Source organism: Cololabis saira, chromosome 22 (genome assembly GCF_033807715.1).
Source record: "Cololabis saira isolate AMF1-May2022 chromosome 22, fColSai1.1, whole genome shotgun sequence".
Taxonomy (NCBI): domain Eukaryota; kingdom Metazoa; phylum Chordata; class Actinopteri; order Beloniformes; family Belonidae; genus Cololabis; species Cololabis saira.
In genome coordinates this window covers 19,953,503-19,969,273 of record NC_084608.1, presented here as the reverse complement: position 1 = coordinate 19,969,273, position 15,771 = coordinate 19,953,503, and the positions used below count along the sequence as shown (strand labels likewise).

The window sequence follows — 15,771 nt, the reverse complement described above, 5'->3', positions numbered from 1 at the left end:
TTCTCTCCGGCCCCTGTATGCAACTGTGTTTTTCTAAAATGTTTCCCAAAGCCCTCGTCTAACGATACCTCTAACACACGCAGACTGTCTGCCATTGCACTTGTCTAACCTTCGTGATGCATCGTTTTGTGGTAACATCTCTGTCACTTCAATACGTCTCACCTTCCTAGTCAGAAAGAGAGCTTCTGTACATGTTGTTTTTTTGGTGTCTTTTAGTTGTGCCTTAGTCAATTTAATGATTGTGCAGTCATTTGTGTATGTCTCTGTGAATAACTTGTAGTTTTATTTAACATCGCCTTGCCTTTTACATTATAATTTTACCAGTTTTCCTTCCTTTTTTTTGACAACCAGTATCTGTTTGGCATCTGTTTGCAGGCTAACGGAAGTGCTAAAAGAGTGGGAGGGGATCATAAAACTACTTCCCCTACTATTCCCATCTCTAAAATTCCTGCTTTTTATCCTAGCGCCACTAAAGGCAGCTCCCAGTCTGCACCGAGCTCAGATGCTACTAATCCCATTAACCCATCTTCCTCCTCCTCCTCCTCCTCTGTGTCAAAGTCCTCCATCCTGTCCTCTCACGCTCCTCGCTCCGGTCCCCAGCCCTCCTCCCATATCCCCTCACTGTCTAACGGTTCCCTCAAACTCCCCTCACAGCACACAGGTAAAGCTGTCTCGTTCTCCTCGCAGACTCAGAACGGTCGAGTGCACTCCTCCTCCTCCTCCTCCTCTTCATTCTCCTCCACCTCCTCCTCCTCCCCCTCCCCTCTGTCGCCCACACCTTTGGGCCCAGGTGGGAAGAGCATCCGCACCATACACACCCCCAGCTTCACCAGCTACAGATCCCACAACGGCAGCAGCGGCAAATCCTGCATTCCGACAACCACAGCAGCTAAGGACACCACTTAGCCTCAATACCGCACTCTGGCTTTACAGCACAGCAGGTAGACTCCACCATGTTTGATATGATATACTTTTGCTTTGTTTTTGTTTTTTTTTACCTGTTTTTGAAAGTTTTTGTAAGAGTATTAAAAGGATGCACTCCCTCAGTTGTGCTTTTATTTTGACACTGGCATTCGCACACTGCTACTTTTTTCTCATTTTTAAGTTCACTTTCACAGTTTGGATCACGCTTAACCGGATGTTCTCGAAGGTGTACCGGATATTCTGACAAAATGTTTTGTAATGTAGCTTGAAACTATTTAGATTCACCACTTTGTAGTTGAAGTGAAAAGGCTTTCATTGTGTTGAAAAAATATATTTTTTGCTGTAGTTACGAGTGGAGAGTATAGAATTGATGTACAATCACAGAATACCATGTAAAAAATCCTTTTATTTTTGAAATAAGAGATTGAATAACAATAGCATATTTAATCCTCTATATTTCTTATGTTGCCAAATATTCAACACAGCCCTTGTAAATGCCTTTAATGAATGTATACTAAATGTATACACACATTTTAAAGTCAATCTCATGAGTAACTATTTAGTTTTCTAAGAGTATTTCCTTGTTTTACACCAACATGAACTGCCAAGTTATTTTACAGATTTGAAACTGGTATCATGAGTAATGCAAGTTTTAATTTTACTGTGCCTATTTGCCAAAGTTGTTGTACGATGACTTGCTTCATGTCTAAGTCAGTCATGAGGTTTTTGTGGACTTCACTGGACTGGGCGAGGCGTGACGGGTGAAGTGGTGACCGGACTGTTTGTACTGCAGGTCTCGGATTATTAACATGTTTCTTGCTGTCATTGTCATCCGTACTAAAAGAAAAGTGATGAAATGGTTCAACCACATGTACATAAATGCTTCTACTAAGATAATTAGTTTTGTTAACATACCAAAGTTTATATGTATGCATGCCTTTCAAATACTTTAGGAGAGTGGTGTAAAAGAAGAATTATATGTTTGCACAGATAGATTTTGTAAATATTTGTTGTTTTTCTTTTTCCTCTCTCTTATTTTTTGTAAAGCTTTAAATCATGATATAAATCAGCAATGTGGTAAAGACAAAAGTGTGTTGGAGTAGTAAATAAAGACTTGCATGCTTGTAGTGCATAGAGCTCATGTTGTTGTGTAATGTGTACATTTCTGGTTTCCCCCGTCAAATGAATACTGTATGTCTGCGTTACACATGGGTGGGTGGTTGTGCGTGTGTGTGTCTGTGTGTGTGTGTGTGTGTGTGTGTGTGTGTGTGTGTGTGTGTGTGTGTGTGTGTGTGTGTGTGTGTGTGTGTGTGTGTGTGTGTGTGTGTGCGTGTGCGCGTGTGTGTGTGTATATATATGCATCACACTTCTGTTTTTCACTTCTGCTTCACATCACTTGTTGCTTCCTCGTACACTTGTCTTTTGCTCGAGCGCTCAGCATCCAAGAATCCTGCTGCGACAGGTAGGTACACGATGACATGCCACCACATACCGGTATTTGAAAACTTTAATTTAAATGGACTCTTGTTGATATTCTCTTAATTACATTATTAGAAAGACAGTGATTGCTTTTGAATGTAGTTCTAAATAGTCACATATAACCATGTTTAACTCATTTTGCAAGGTACCTCAGAGGACTTAAAACCTTATTAAAAAAATACATATACATCAAATTCAAATTTTAAAGCCAGCGGAAGTGTGAATGCATATAAGGATTATATACACAGGATGATGGATTGCACAGGTTAATGCATGAGCCAACCAAAGAGGGTAAAAAAAGAAGAAAAAAACATAAGGGGTGGTTGCATTTTTCATATCCTAATTTATTTAAGGGGAATAAAGTTATCATTGTTACTTGTTTTTCATTTTTGATAGCGTTTGTACAATGTATAAGTCACAAAAGCAGCTATTCTCTTACATATAGTGAAACCAGAGGCTCCTCTTTCTGAAGGTTTATCTCCAGAAGACTTTGCATGTGACACTTTTCAATCATGTTTGTCAGATGATTTACACTTCTCATTTTTGTTACAGTTAATCATTTATCCACTGTAAAATCTTGTGACTTCAGGATATGGGGCTGACATTTATTACCAGTGATGATTATTTTACGTTTGTGCGGCTTTTTCACTTGTAAGCTGCTTTGGATAAAAGCGGTTACTAAACGACTACTTTGTGCTACGCCAGGCTGATCCTCACCAGTGACAACGATGAATATTTCTGAGGAGGGGACGGACGGTCTTCACAGCCCATGCTGGAATATTGTCTTTTCTGCATTTTACATCCTGATTTTCATCATCGCCGTGCCTGGAAACACTCTTGCTCTGTGGGCTTTCTGTCACCAGAAGAGCTCCTCTTCCTCAAAGGTCTTCCTGAGGAATCTGTCCATTGCTGACATCAGTTATGTCCTTATTTTACCCATGCGTATAGTTTACCACCTGTCCGACAGTCACTGGGCCTTTGGGCACATCCTCTGCCAGCTGTCCGGCTTCCTCTTCTACCTGAACATGTACTGCAGCCTCTACCTGATGAGCTTCATCAGTCTGGACAGATTCCTGGCCGTGGTTTTCCCACTAAGATCCCAGTCGGTGCGGAAGCCCCTGTACGCAAATGTCGCCGTTGTCATACTTTGGTTGGCGGTTATTATATCAATGCTTCCAACACTTTTCTCCAAAAAGGATGACGGCAGCTCATCTGGCATCTGCAAGAAGCTTTACCTAGAAAATACATCTCCCACAGCTCTGATTTCTACGATTGTGGCTTTTTCTACTCCTCTCACCACAATCATTTCCTGCTATATTCTAATTCTGTTGAAACTGAGAAAACTCAGGCAACAGGAACATTGCTCACGGAAAGACAAAGCTATAAAAGTGGTCATATTTATTATGATGACCTTCCTGTTTGTGTTTATGCCCTACCATGTGAGCAGGATTGTCTACATCCAAAGCCACACTCATGGTCATGTTTCTGCAGCCTCCAGGGGCTACCTGGGAATAGCCAATAAGGTCACCTCTGCACTGACCTGTGTTAATGGCATCCTGGATCCTGTGTTGTACTTCTACTTGAACCGTGCATACAGAGAGAAATGTCTGCATCTGTTCTGTAAGAACAGGCAGCGTGATCAATAGGAAATAAGAAGTAATTTTCCAAAAACATTTTTGAACTCTTGGACAGGGGACATGCTTAATTTACATGTTGCTGAACCCCTTACAATGATATTTACCATAAAGATATGTAATAATCATTTTTATTTCTAGTATTTATGAGGCATTCTTCTAGATTTAATTTCTAGCGTTTCTGTACAGTTGTCTTCTCATTTATTCATTCAGAATCAGATCAGAATCATTCGTTAGTCTCTCATCATTAGGAACAGAAACTTTGTCCTCTTTATTCTTGTCAAAGAAACACGCACATCAAAACCTTTTAACCATCTAAGATGTACTGAAAGTACGACATGAAAATTAAAATATACATGTGAAACCACATTTTGTTCTCATACAAACTTCCTGAAAAAGTAAATTTCCTGTTACCTGGTATTTGATTGCAGAAGCACCTGTTCTGAAACCTGATGCCTCACTGTAAAATTCAAGGTGTGAAATAACAGATGAGCTCTTTCTAGTCTGCAATTCCTTAAGGGTGGAAGACTTTATGAGGGGAAACCACAAAACTTTCAGTTATTTTCATGCATTTTATTTTGTGCATGTAAGATCACAGGATTTTAAATGTCAAAATATGTAAAGGATGTGTCCTTTAAAGAAAGGGGGTCATATTTCAGAAATGCTCAACAGAATTTTTTTTTTTTTTTTAAACAGCAGAAGTTCTTGTGTAAAAATAGTAATGTGAGTTTTATGTGTTCTTTGATAAAAGCAATAAACAAATGTGTTTTGGGCATCTTAAAAGTCTGGCTAGTGTTTGTCTGTGATACATGTGAGAAGGAGGTATTATTATTTATAGGTTGATCATTTCATTAAAGAGGTTATTGCTTATTCTACATTTCTGTGGAATCTCTTGCTATCTTTCTGTTCTACCTTCTAATTTCTGAGGCCCCCCTCCCAAAAAGTTCTGCTTCGACTAGTCAAACCCCCGAAAAGGGCAACACTACCGTTTTCGATGGGGTATCAGGCTATGTGCAAATGTTTTTCACGGTGAAAAAAACAAGTGAGGAAAAAAATGTTGAGTGAAAAAGCAAGGTGAAGTTAAACCATATCCTCTAAAATCGGTTCATAACTTAATCTACTGCATACTTTTTTTAAGTGGAAAAATAGATTTAAACATTGGGTGGTGGGAAAAGACCTATCAGGAGCGATTCTTTTCAGTGTTTATTTTTCATCTTTACTTTTATTTTTTGCACACGATGAACTCAGGTCCCAAATGGTTGCCTGTATGCTTTGAACTTGAAAATAAATGACTATTTCACTTAAGTGTTGAGTGTTAAAGTTCAGGAGGATATAAGACTTTAAAAGTGTAAGTGACATTTTGATTTGTTAAACACGGTAATAGTTTGTTTTTTTTTACAAAATGGATAAAAACAATAATAAAAAAAAAACCCTCAGTATTATTATCTGTTTTATCACAGTAACCTATACTTCAGATAACAGGCATGTAGAGAAAGCAGTCCAACTTAATGAAGTCGGTTGGAAAACCCCCAAACCTTATGAAAAAACAAAACATATTTTCCTGTTTTTTTCAGAGTGGTGTGTCTAGTCTTCAACCTAAGAAAATATAAGCTAAACGTTCAGATGAGCGATAAATGCATGTGACGCAGTCACAGCAGATTAAAAAAATTTAAAAAGCCCACAAAAAGGGCTTGGGAGTAAGCATTTTATTCCCTCAGTTCAGTTCAGTTTTTGACATTTCATATTATTGAATGCCTTTTGTTAGATGGCAGCCTAAAAGTAAAAGCTGACTGGTTCTTGGTAACACTTCTCTAAGGGAAATACATATATATATACAGTACAGACCAAAAGTTTGGACACACCTCATTCAAACAAATGGGAAAGTGTGTCCAAACTTTTGGTCTGTACTGTATAAATATGTATGTATATATACAGGTTACTCACGATTCAATATGTGGCGATGTGTGGCCCACGATAGCGCGTATATCACGATACACGATATCTACGATATTCCATATATTGTAAGAAATTTCATCAACGATATATCACGATCTATGTGACTGAAAAAGAAAAAATACCCATAAAAAGGAAAACGTCTGTAGTTATGCATTATTTCAATGCCAAAACTTCATACAATGTACAAAGAAAGTGTATTTGTATAGAGCCTCACTGCCTCCTAGGCTTGTAAATATAAACACTGTACAGCTGGACAAATTAAAGTGCATGAACATTAATAACATGTTTTATATAAACCAGGACAGTGCACTGCTTTGTTTCCAATACTGAAAAGCCAGTAAGCAACTTAATTTTGCACAGTACCTCACTGCCTCCTAGTCTTGTAAATGTAAACACTGTACAGCTGGACAAATTGAAGTGCATGAACAATAGTGCAGTGACAACCGCGTAAATCCATTATGTGTGTTGTAATAAAATATTGATATTTGCCGTCAGTTATCGATTATTTATTGCGACAGAGAGCGCAACAATATATTGCAATATGGATTTATATATATATATATATATATATATATATATATATATATATATATATATATATATATATATATATAAATAAATAAACTCATTCCTCAAATATTGCATGCAGTGATTACATTTATAATGAACCACCTACATATGCACATAATTATATAAATAATAATAACAATTTAATGTTTATAATAATTTTAAGAACATAGGACTGTCTCAGAAAATTAGAATATTGTGATGAAGTTCTTTATTTTCTGTAATGCAATTAAAAAAACTAAAATGTCATACATTCTGGATTCATTACAAATCAACTGAAATATTGCAAGCCTTTCATTATTTTAATATTGCTGATTATGGTTTACAGTTTAAGATTAAGAATCCCAGAATATTCAATTTTTTTTAGATAGGATATTTGAGTTTTCTTAAACTGTAAACCATAATCAGCAATATTAAAATAACCAAAGGCTTGCAATATTTCAGTTGATTTGTAATGAATCCAGAATGTATGACATTTTAGTTTTTGTTATTGCATTACAGAAAATCACAATATTCTAATTTTCTGAGACAGTCCTGTGTACATCATTCAACCTCCATAAAAGTCAACTTCGCCTAGTTTGACCGGTCGGGGCTTCCGTCCTCTGTGTTACCAAGGCAGCCAGGAAGAAGCTGTGAGGACCGTTATGTCTTCAACTTCAAACGTTTGTGACTCTGCTTGCTCCTTTTAGTTAATATTCTTTTACAAAACGCGTAAAGAAGTTTCCGTCACACCTTGAAGTTATACAACCAGTAATTTTCCAGAAGTGTGTCGGGGCAGCAGCAGCGGCTGGCCTCGTTAAGTTAGCACATAAACTAATCTAAAGTGATGACCAGCACCAGCTGAGGGTCCTCATCCTCCATCATGGGCACGGCCTCCTCCCTGGTCAGCCCCGGGGAGGTGATCGAGGACGGCTACGGCGGGGAGGGCGGGGAGGCGTGTGAGATCCCGGTGGAGGTGAAGCCCAAAGCCCGGCTGCTGCGGAGCTCGTTCCGCCGGGGCCCGCGGGTGATCGGGGCCAGCTTCAAGTCCACCGGCTCCGTGGACCTGGAGTACGCTGCAGAGTACGAGAGGCTCCGCAAGGAGTACGAGATCTTCAGGGTCAGCAAGAACAACGAGGTGTCCTCCATGCAGAAGAAGGAGGCCAAGCTGGACGAGGAGAACAAGAGGCTGAGAGCAGAGCTGCAGGTAAGAGGAAACAAGCTGGACACAGGAGGCTTTAAATATCCACTGGGCTTACATCAAATACATCAAAACACAACAATAAAAAACAGTTTCTGAACTTATCAATATGACTCTGTCCTATAAGTAAAATGGATCACAGCAAAAACTCAAAATCTTAACAAGAATATTTGTCTTATTTAAAGTTAATGCCCTACCATATGAGCAGGATTGTTAAAGTGTCTCATTTTGGTAAAAAAAAATCTCAATTACACTTAAAACAAGACTCATCACTGGAAAAAACAACAATTTTCACCTGTTTCAATTAGATTTTCACTTAAAATAAGTGGAAAAATCTGCCAGTGGAACAAGATTTTTTTGCTTGTAATGAGAAGATAAATCTTGTCCCACTGGCAGATCTTTCTACTTATTTCAAGTGAAAATTTACTTGAAACAGGTGAAAATGGTCAAATAACAAGTTATTTTTCTGGTGATGACTCTTGTTTTAAGTGTAATGAGATTTTTTGACTAAAAATTAGACATTTTAACTAGAAATAAGACAAATATTCCTGGTAAGATTTTGAGTTTTTGCAGTGAGCGAGACTGCATTTGAAAAAGTTCCAATTTTCTTGACAACACGGATAAGCTACATAGCAGACTTCTGTGATGAGTATTTGCTGGACGTGTTGATTGATACTCTAGTTAAGTTCTGTGACTCGTAACATTGCCATACCTTAGCTTCCACTGAATTGACGCCACTGGGCTTTCGCCTTCCTTTAGGTTGTAAAAAAAAAATTAGGGGGGATGGTGGATTTTATCATATGGGTACAAATAATTTGTGCTGATTACAAATAATATAATATATTACAAATAATAGCACTGACCAAAACACCTGCAGAAATACTGCAGGAATGACATAGCAGCAGTTAAATGCAGTCTTCTGTAAACTTTAAAGGTATAGTCTGTAATCGTATTCAAAAACATTTATTGTTATACTGGGTGAAATGGTCCTTCCATCCTGAGAGTAGCCAGTGAATAATGTGTTCAGAAAAAGGAAAGAAAAAAATCCGACCTCTCTGACAGCTTTAATCCTGTAAAAACTCTGACCAATCTGTTTTTTTTGCGCACCGAGTGGCAGAGATTGGTCAGAGGACCAGAGGATTGGCAGGGGGGAAAGAACCAATCAGATGCCTTCATTTTAAGTCCCGCCCACGCCCCCCTCTGTCCCATCGAAAATCTTGCCGGAAAACTTCACACACTCGAGTCACATTTGCTAAAGAATGGCACAGAAAATGAGAAAACGCAGCCAAAAATACCACCTCCAGCGTTACTTGTAACAGCTCGCCCTGCTAAAAAGGCTAAAAAAAGAAAGCCAAAGTGCTCTCAAAGGGTAGAGTTTAAAATCTTACTGCTGGTCTAAAAGCACTGAATGGTCTTGGACCAAAATACATGCTTGATCTGTTAGTTCCTATGAAGCTCCCAGACCCCTGAGGTTCATCTGGATCTGGTTTGTTGTGGTTCCTAAGAACCAGAACCAACAAGGTGAGGCAGCGTTCAGTTATTCTGCTCCTCACCGGTGGAACAAACTTCCTGTAGACCTGAGGTCTGCTCCAACTGTCAGCTCCTTTAAATCAGGCCTAAAAACATTACTCTTTACTGAAGCGTACTCTTAAATTAAATACTTACCTGCTGTACTCTATTGACCTTACTTTTACCTCTTTTCTCATCATTTTATTTCATTGTATTTGTTATTTACTGTTTAATTGTGTCTTGCCGCTTTTAATGTTGATGTAAAGCACTTTGAATTACCTTGTGTTGAATTGTGCTATACAAATAAACTTGCCTTGCCTAACAACTCTTTGATGGCGTTTAACAGGCTTTGCAGAAGACCTACCAGAAGATCCTACGAGAAAAAGAAGGGGCCCTAGAGGCCAAGTACCAAGCAATGGAGAGGGCTGCCACCTTTGAGCATGATAGGGACAAAGTAAAACGACAATTTAAGGTAAACTGTACCACGTGTCTCACTGTCAATACTGTCAACATGCTCCTGATTTCATTTGTAACATTCTTGCTAAATTTAACTCAGATTTTCCGGGAGACAAAAGAGAAGGAGATACAGGATCTCCTCCGGGCGAAGAGAGACTTGGAGGCCAAACTGCAGCAATTACAGACTCAAGGCATCCAGGTCTATGATCCCAACGACTCGGATTCAGATGACAACCAAACCACTGTGACAGGTAAAGCACAGATGACCACATCCATCAATGTACTCTGTTAACCTATATTTAATAATATTGTCAAAATCACCCCCCCTCTCCCTCTTTTTTGTTTTTCTATAGCTGCAGGAACACAGTGCGAGTACTGGACCGGTGGGGTCCTGGGGAGTGAGCCCTCCATGGGTAGCATGATGCAATTACAACAGACTTTCAGAGGACCGGAGTTAGCACACAGCTTGATAGATGTGGAAGGACCTTTTGCAAATGTCAGCAGAGGTAAGAGAATTACTTCTTCCTTTTCCTGTGAAGGCAACTTTCAATGTGGGTTGTGGGTGAGTCAAATAGAGAGTTCATCGTTACTGTGACCTCAACAACCCTCTTTTGATTGCAACATTGCTTGTGAACGGCATGGAACTGTGGATTCAGTTATCCGTGAATGTGGATTAATCGTGCATCGTTCACACGGGTGTCTGTCGTCGTCAGATGACTGGGACGCAGCTGTCGCCAGCCTGCTGCAGGTGTCACCTCACGTGCCCCAGGCTTTATGGAGTAACACCGTGCGCTGCTACCTAATCTGCACCCAGGAGACCAAATCAGAGCTGGGAATCTTTGTTAAGGTTTGTTGGTTGTGGACTAAATGGGCCTTTATGTAGTTTCATAGAATTTAATTTCAATAATTGAAATGACCAGTTCCTTTAAATACACTATAAAAGAATAAATGTGTTCTTTTTCTTCCTAAATAAACAAAACGGCAGTGTTTATTAGGTTATGATAGGGAACTTTCACCTTGAGCCGTTTAGATTCCAAGTGATTGATCAAGTGGTCAACAGAAGCTATAGCTAAAATGACACTGATAATTCAACAATTGCCTTTTAAATTAGTTCCTACCAGTGTTACAGTCTTCCCTTCTGTAATGATAAATACCAGACTTATCACTTGCCTGCCTACATTTTATCTATCTGCTGCACTTGCTTAGATGACTAAAAATCAGTAAAAAAAAGTTAAGAATTATGTTTCATGGGATATTGTGCCCTTTTTTGGAGGTAGTTTATTAAAATTATTTGATAATAAGACAGGGATAGGACTTAATTATTATAATTTAACAGTATATGAGGAGATCTTGTCTAGAAGTCTTTGTCTTGCTGTTTGCCATCTTTCTTCGTTTTATTTACCAGTAGTCTATCTTTTCAATAAAGGGAAAGCAGTTTGATTGCTTAAAGACTGGTTTAAAACATCCATTGCAGAAAATCTGAATTCTGATTACAAGGTACTTTTTTGTTGATAGCTACCATCCTGTCAGTAAAACAGCTTTTTGTTCTTTTTTTTTTTTCATTTGACAGAAACACTCTTCAGTGTTGCGGCAAATGTGTGAGGGTCTCGGCCATTTCTACCTAAACGTTTTCTTCCCAGAAGAGGGCGCCGCCTCATACTCCATGGAGCGTAGGCTGGAGATTGAAAGAAGTTCTGTGTGTGTGCTTCTGCTGAAATCCACTGTCACGAGGTACAGTAAGTTCTGCCCCGCACTGCGTTATCTACACGTAATAAAGGTTACTCACAGACTCTGTTGTTTTCATCATCCAAACGCATGTGTGCAGCTCTTTAGTGGAGGATTGTGAGGAAGCGTTTGTGAAGAATCCGGACGGCCATCCACTGGTGCTCTACCTCCGGACCGAAGAGGATCACAGTTTGACTGGACCGATTAGGCAGCTGTTAGAGAGGGTCAATGCAGCAGACAAGGCTGCCAAAATCAAGGTGTGTGTCTTCTCATTAACAGACATTATAGGATAGAGCAGAGAAGGGAATGCCTCACCACGAAGACCTTAATACAACTGTAATTTTAAGCTTCTGTTTTGTTGAATGAGGATTTGGCCTCTGTGTCCTTACCCTAGAAAAAGACAATATTGGAGTCATAGTACACCTCTTGTAAGTTGTAATTGCTCATCTTATTTCAGTAAAATTTTGTCATTTCAGTTTTGAAGGGATGAGTTTAAATACTACTGCCCATGTTTGAGCTCAGAGAGCTCCTCACTAGGGGGGGTATTGCCAAGGACCTCACGATAGGATACACATTACGATACTTGAGGAACGATACGATATTACCATATCCAAATTTTGTGACATATTGCAATCTTATACATAGTTTGCTGGAAACTGTAAAAGGCATTATGCATCTTAAAATCTGTGATGCACGTACATCAGATTATAGTGATAATTCATGGGACAAACTCAGTCAAAACAATGTAATTCAAATTATCCATTCCGTTTTATTTTTACTATACAAGCTAAAGTTACAACATATTTGCATATGTTTTTCATATTATTTAATATGAAATTAACATTAACAATATTATTTAACCCTGTGTATACAATAAAATTGAAGAAAAAAGAAATCAATATTCAAATTTTGAATATCGATTTTGAATCAGCCGGCAAAGTATCGCAATATATTGCCATATCGAAGTTTTTTCCCACCCCGACTTCTCACAGTCGTGCAGAATGCACATCCAACATCCGCTCTAATACGTGTGAACAAAAAGCAGGTGTTGTGTGTTTATTGCCTTTTTATTTAACATCATATGCTTCCCTGACACACTGCTTGTGCTGCATGCTGACTTTATTTATATGACCTTTACCCAGGTGGTGGATCATAGTGGCTCTGCAGAAGAGGGAGCTGACCTGATTTTTGCTCAAGTAGAGAAAGTCATCAAGCAGGTACACACCATTGCACCATCAATAACAGCACTATTTTGTTGACTTATGAGGAAAAATCTGTGCCGAAGTGGTTTTCTAACGCTTTTTTCTTTCTTTTTTTTTTTTCATCGACTTTTCTAATTTAGGAATTACTGGGTTTTGAAGGAGCAGATGTGGACTCTAAGGAGTCTGTAATAGAAGAGGGCCGCGAGGAAGACTCAGGTGATGTGCTGTGGGACCTGCACGATGAGCAGGAGCAGCTTGAATCCTATCAGCAGGCGTGTAGCAGCACCACCTCTCAGTTAGGCTTCCAAAAGGTAAAGCAGACCTCTCTGATTTAAATCTTTAATCTGTTCTTCAGATCCAATATTTATTTTTACATTCAATGCACTAATTCTGCATCATGCGTGATGTTCTTGGCAGTACATAGATCGTTTGAATGACATGATAGCTGCCCCTCCTCCAACACCACCTCTGCTGATATCTGGTGGTCCAGGCTCAGGGAAGTCTCTCTTGCTCTCCAAGTGGTGAGAACTGTTTTCTTCAGATATTAACCAAGTCAGAGTGTCAGATCCACTATGTTGAAGTTGCATCATCTGAATAGTATTCTTCTCATGTTTTATTGTGCTGTCAGTCATACCGACTGGAAGGAAAAGGTGAGAGCTCATAAAGTGGTGTGTTGTCATGAAAAGAACACCGTGTGTGTTTTTTTTTACTTTACTAATTCCACTCTCTTTAGGATCGAGCTGCAACAGAAACAATCCCCAAACACCTTGTTCCTTTATCATTTTGTTGGTCGACCGCTTTCCACAAGCTCTGAGCCGGTTCTCATCATCAAACGCCTCACAGTCAAAGTAGGGAGTGTCCGTCACTGGTTTACTTTCAGTGAAGATTCTTTGTCTTAATAACAAACGCTACATTGAGATGTTTGTCTGCTTACTGCCACATAGCTGCTGCAGCACTTCTGGTCCATTTCTGGTTTATCCATGGAGCCCAGTAAGATCTTGGAGGAGTTTCCGCGCTGGCTTGAGAGACTATCAGCACGTCATCAAGGAAACATCATTATTATCATCGACTCAATTGACCAAATCCAGGTATATCCCTCCTTATTTAAACCAAACTACAGTCAGACTGCATTTTCTCAGATTGTCTCTTGTCTGCAGTCATTCTCGACTTTACAGAAAAAATTCCTGTAATTTAACATTTTCTTCCCTCAATTTCAGCAAGCAGAAAGACACATGAAGTGGCTGATTGATCCTCTCCCAGTTAACGTCAGAGTGGTGGTGTCTGTCAATGTAGAGACGTGTCCTCAAGCTTGGAGGTGATGCATATCTTTTCTGTTTTTCACGTATAGTGCGTGGTTCTACATCTGCACCTGTTGTAGTGCCGTTAGTAATTTTGAGAGCATATTTGTTTAGGCTGTGGCCCACACTGCACTTAGACCCACTTTGTCCCAGAGAAGTGAGGAGCATGGTCAGTGCGGAGTGCCAGGGAGTGGAGCTCAAACTTACCAAAGATCAGGTGAGTTATGCGAGTTCAAGCTACTATCATTAAGAGAGCTTTTTTTTGTTTTGTTTTTTTTTCCCCCCTTTTTTTGAGTTTCACATTTGATAGTTTTCAACGTTGTTTCAGGAGAAGAAGCTTGAAAGACACTGTCGCTCTGCTTCAACCTGCAACACTTTATACGTCACACTGCTTGCAAGAATGATCACCAGGTCAGCCATCCCTCATTCACAATTCTTGATTTCTTCACTTCACAAAAAAATGTCATCTCAGGTCTTAATGGGTGCACGTGTTCCAAGTTTTAAACATTTTCTTAAAGGGAGTTTGATTCTTTTAACTTTGTTTTTCTGATGTTATGAATTAAACCTGCAATATCCTGCAAACTCTCACTAATTCATTGCCAAACTGCTACTTTAAAGTTGTGTATGACCTTATTAAAACAATAAAGGTAAAAATCAAAAGGGTAAAGATTTCACAATGGCACTATTTTCTTCTTCTTCCTAGTGGTGGATCTTGCTCATCACTGGAGAAGAGCTTGGACCAGTGTCTGCAGTGCCAGGATACCTTGTCCCTCTACCGCCTGGCCCTGAAGATTCTGCTGAAGTCTCTCAGTACAGACAGAGAGCGACACATAATGAAAGAGGTGGCTGAAAGCTCATTCTTTTGACTCTTGGTACCCGCTTACTTTATGTTGTCCTTACTTTCTTCTGTCATGTTTAGCGGTAAACTAGTAACATTTGTCTGTTCTTAGATGCTGTGCCTTGTGTTTGCCAGCCATAATGGAGTGAGTGAATCAGAGGTATCGGATCTTTTCCCAGAGCTCGAGTTCCCTGTTCTGTCCTCTCTCCTCCACCACCTGAACAGATGCTGCATTGTATATGTTCGCTGTGGACTCATCAGGTTTCAGCACCTGCAGGTAAAACGCCCCTTAGCCTGAAAAATGATAAAGGACAAACTACATCAAAGAATCCGTCATTTTATCATGTTGCTGTTTTTCTTTTTCTCCTCTCTGCATGTGCCAGGCTTGTGAAGCTGTGAGGCTGGAGTTCCTGAGTGGAGGCAGTAGCTCCATCTCTTATAGGGAGAAACTAATCCATTACTTCAACCAACAACTCAGGTGCTGCAAAGAACCCGTCCGTAATCAAATTCAAGCATGCACAACACACGTCACATTCTTCTGGAGGCTAACTTGTGCCATTGTGTGTGTTTGTAGCCAGGACTGTGTGACGTGGCGTGTTGCAGATGAGCTTCCATGGCTGCTCCAACAGCAGGAGGACAAAACTAAGCTACAGCTTAGCCTTTTGAATCTTTTTGTCTCCCAAAACCTCTACAAGAGGTATATGTTTGTGTCCAAACTCATCCATATACAGAAGGTGACACTTTGACATGTTTGATAAGTAATTACATTTCGCCTTATTTTCAGGGGGCATTTCTCTGAGCTCTTGGCCTACTGGCAGTATGTAGGTAAAGATAAAAGTTCCATGGCAGCCGAGTACTTTGATTCTCTGAAACGCTACGAGAAAAGCTGCGAGTGTGAAGACGGCATGACCAAGCTGGCAAACCTCTACGAGACCCTGGGCCGTTTCCTCAAAGACCTGGGCCTCCCCAGTCAGGTAGTGCCATTTTTTTTTTCACGCTAAGA

At 39.6% G+C, this 15,771-nt stretch overlaps 3 protein-coding genes across 18 annotated transcripts in view; all 3 read left to right on the top strand.

The window, feature by feature from the left end:
• The window catches only part of si:ch211-285f17.1 (sickle tail protein homolog), a 147,292-nt gene extending 145,231 nt beyond the window's left edge, over nt 1-2,061 (top strand). For all 16 annotated transcript variants that reach the window (XM_061713449.1, XM_061713451.1, XM_061713448.1 and 13 more), the window contains one exon: nt 376-2,061. In XM_061713449.1, coding sequence (XP_061569433.1) covers nt 376-906 — 531 coding nt within the window. In that variant the 3' untranslated portion in view covers nt 907-2,061. The remainder of the gene's footprint in view (nt 1-375) is intronic.
• A 129-nt stretch (nt 2,062-2,190) lies between these two features.
• Nucleotides 2,191-5,160, top strand: si:dkey-96n2.3 (uracil nucleotide/cysteinyl leukotriene receptor). Its single transcript, XM_061713461.1, has 2 exons — nt 2,191-2,386; nt 3,109-5,160. Exon 2 carries the CDS (start codon nt 3,132-3,134, stop codon nt 4,047-4,049), a length of 918 nt encoding a protein of 305 aa, XP_061569445.1. The 5' UTR covers nt 2,191-2,386; nt 3,109-3,131; the 3' UTR covers nt 4,050-5,160.
• A 2,018-nt stretch (nt 5,161-7,178) lies between these two features.
• The window catches only part of nphp3 (nephronophthisis 3), a 37,334-nt gene continuing 28,741 nt past the window's right edge, over nt 7,179-15,771 (top strand). The window contains exons 1-20 of the mRNA XM_061713095.1: nt 7,179-7,746; nt 9,596-9,721; nt 9,806-9,956; nt 10,059-10,211; nt 10,419-10,552; nt 11,276-11,436; nt 11,531-11,687; nt 12,573-12,647; nt 12,773-12,943; nt 13,050-13,153; nt 13,366-13,480; nt 13,577-13,720; nt 13,850-13,947; nt 14,045-14,147; nt 14,259-14,341; nt 14,634-14,772; nt 14,881-15,045; nt 15,152-15,246; nt 15,343-15,465; nt 15,553-15,742. Of these exons, the coding sequence (XP_061569079.1) occupies nt 7,423-7,746; nt 9,596-9,721; nt 9,806-9,956; nt 10,059-10,211; nt 10,419-10,552; nt 11,276-11,436; nt 11,531-11,687; nt 12,573-12,647; nt 12,773-12,943; nt 13,050-13,153; nt 13,366-13,480; nt 13,577-13,720; nt 13,850-13,947; nt 14,045-14,147; nt 14,259-14,341; nt 14,634-14,772; nt 14,881-15,045; nt 15,152-15,246; nt 15,343-15,465; nt 15,553-15,742 (2,811 nt within the window). The 5' untranslated portion in view covers nt 7,179-7,422. The remainder of the gene's footprint in view (nt 7,747-9,595; nt 9,722-9,805; nt 9,957-10,058; nt 10,212-10,418; nt 10,553-11,275; nt 11,437-11,530; nt 11,688-12,572; nt 12,648-12,772; nt 12,944-13,049; nt 13,154-13,365; nt 13,481-13,576; nt 13,721-13,849; nt 13,948-14,044; nt 14,148-14,258; nt 14,342-14,633; nt 14,773-14,880; nt 15,046-15,151; nt 15,247-15,342; nt 15,466-15,552; nt 15,743-15,771) is intronic.

Bases quoted from the DNA above. Each gene is read 5' to 3' on its own strand.
- si:dkey-96n2.3 (XM_061713461.1), top strand. From the start codon at position 3,132: ATGAATATTTCTGAGGAGGGGACGGACGGTCTTCACAGCCCATGCTGG.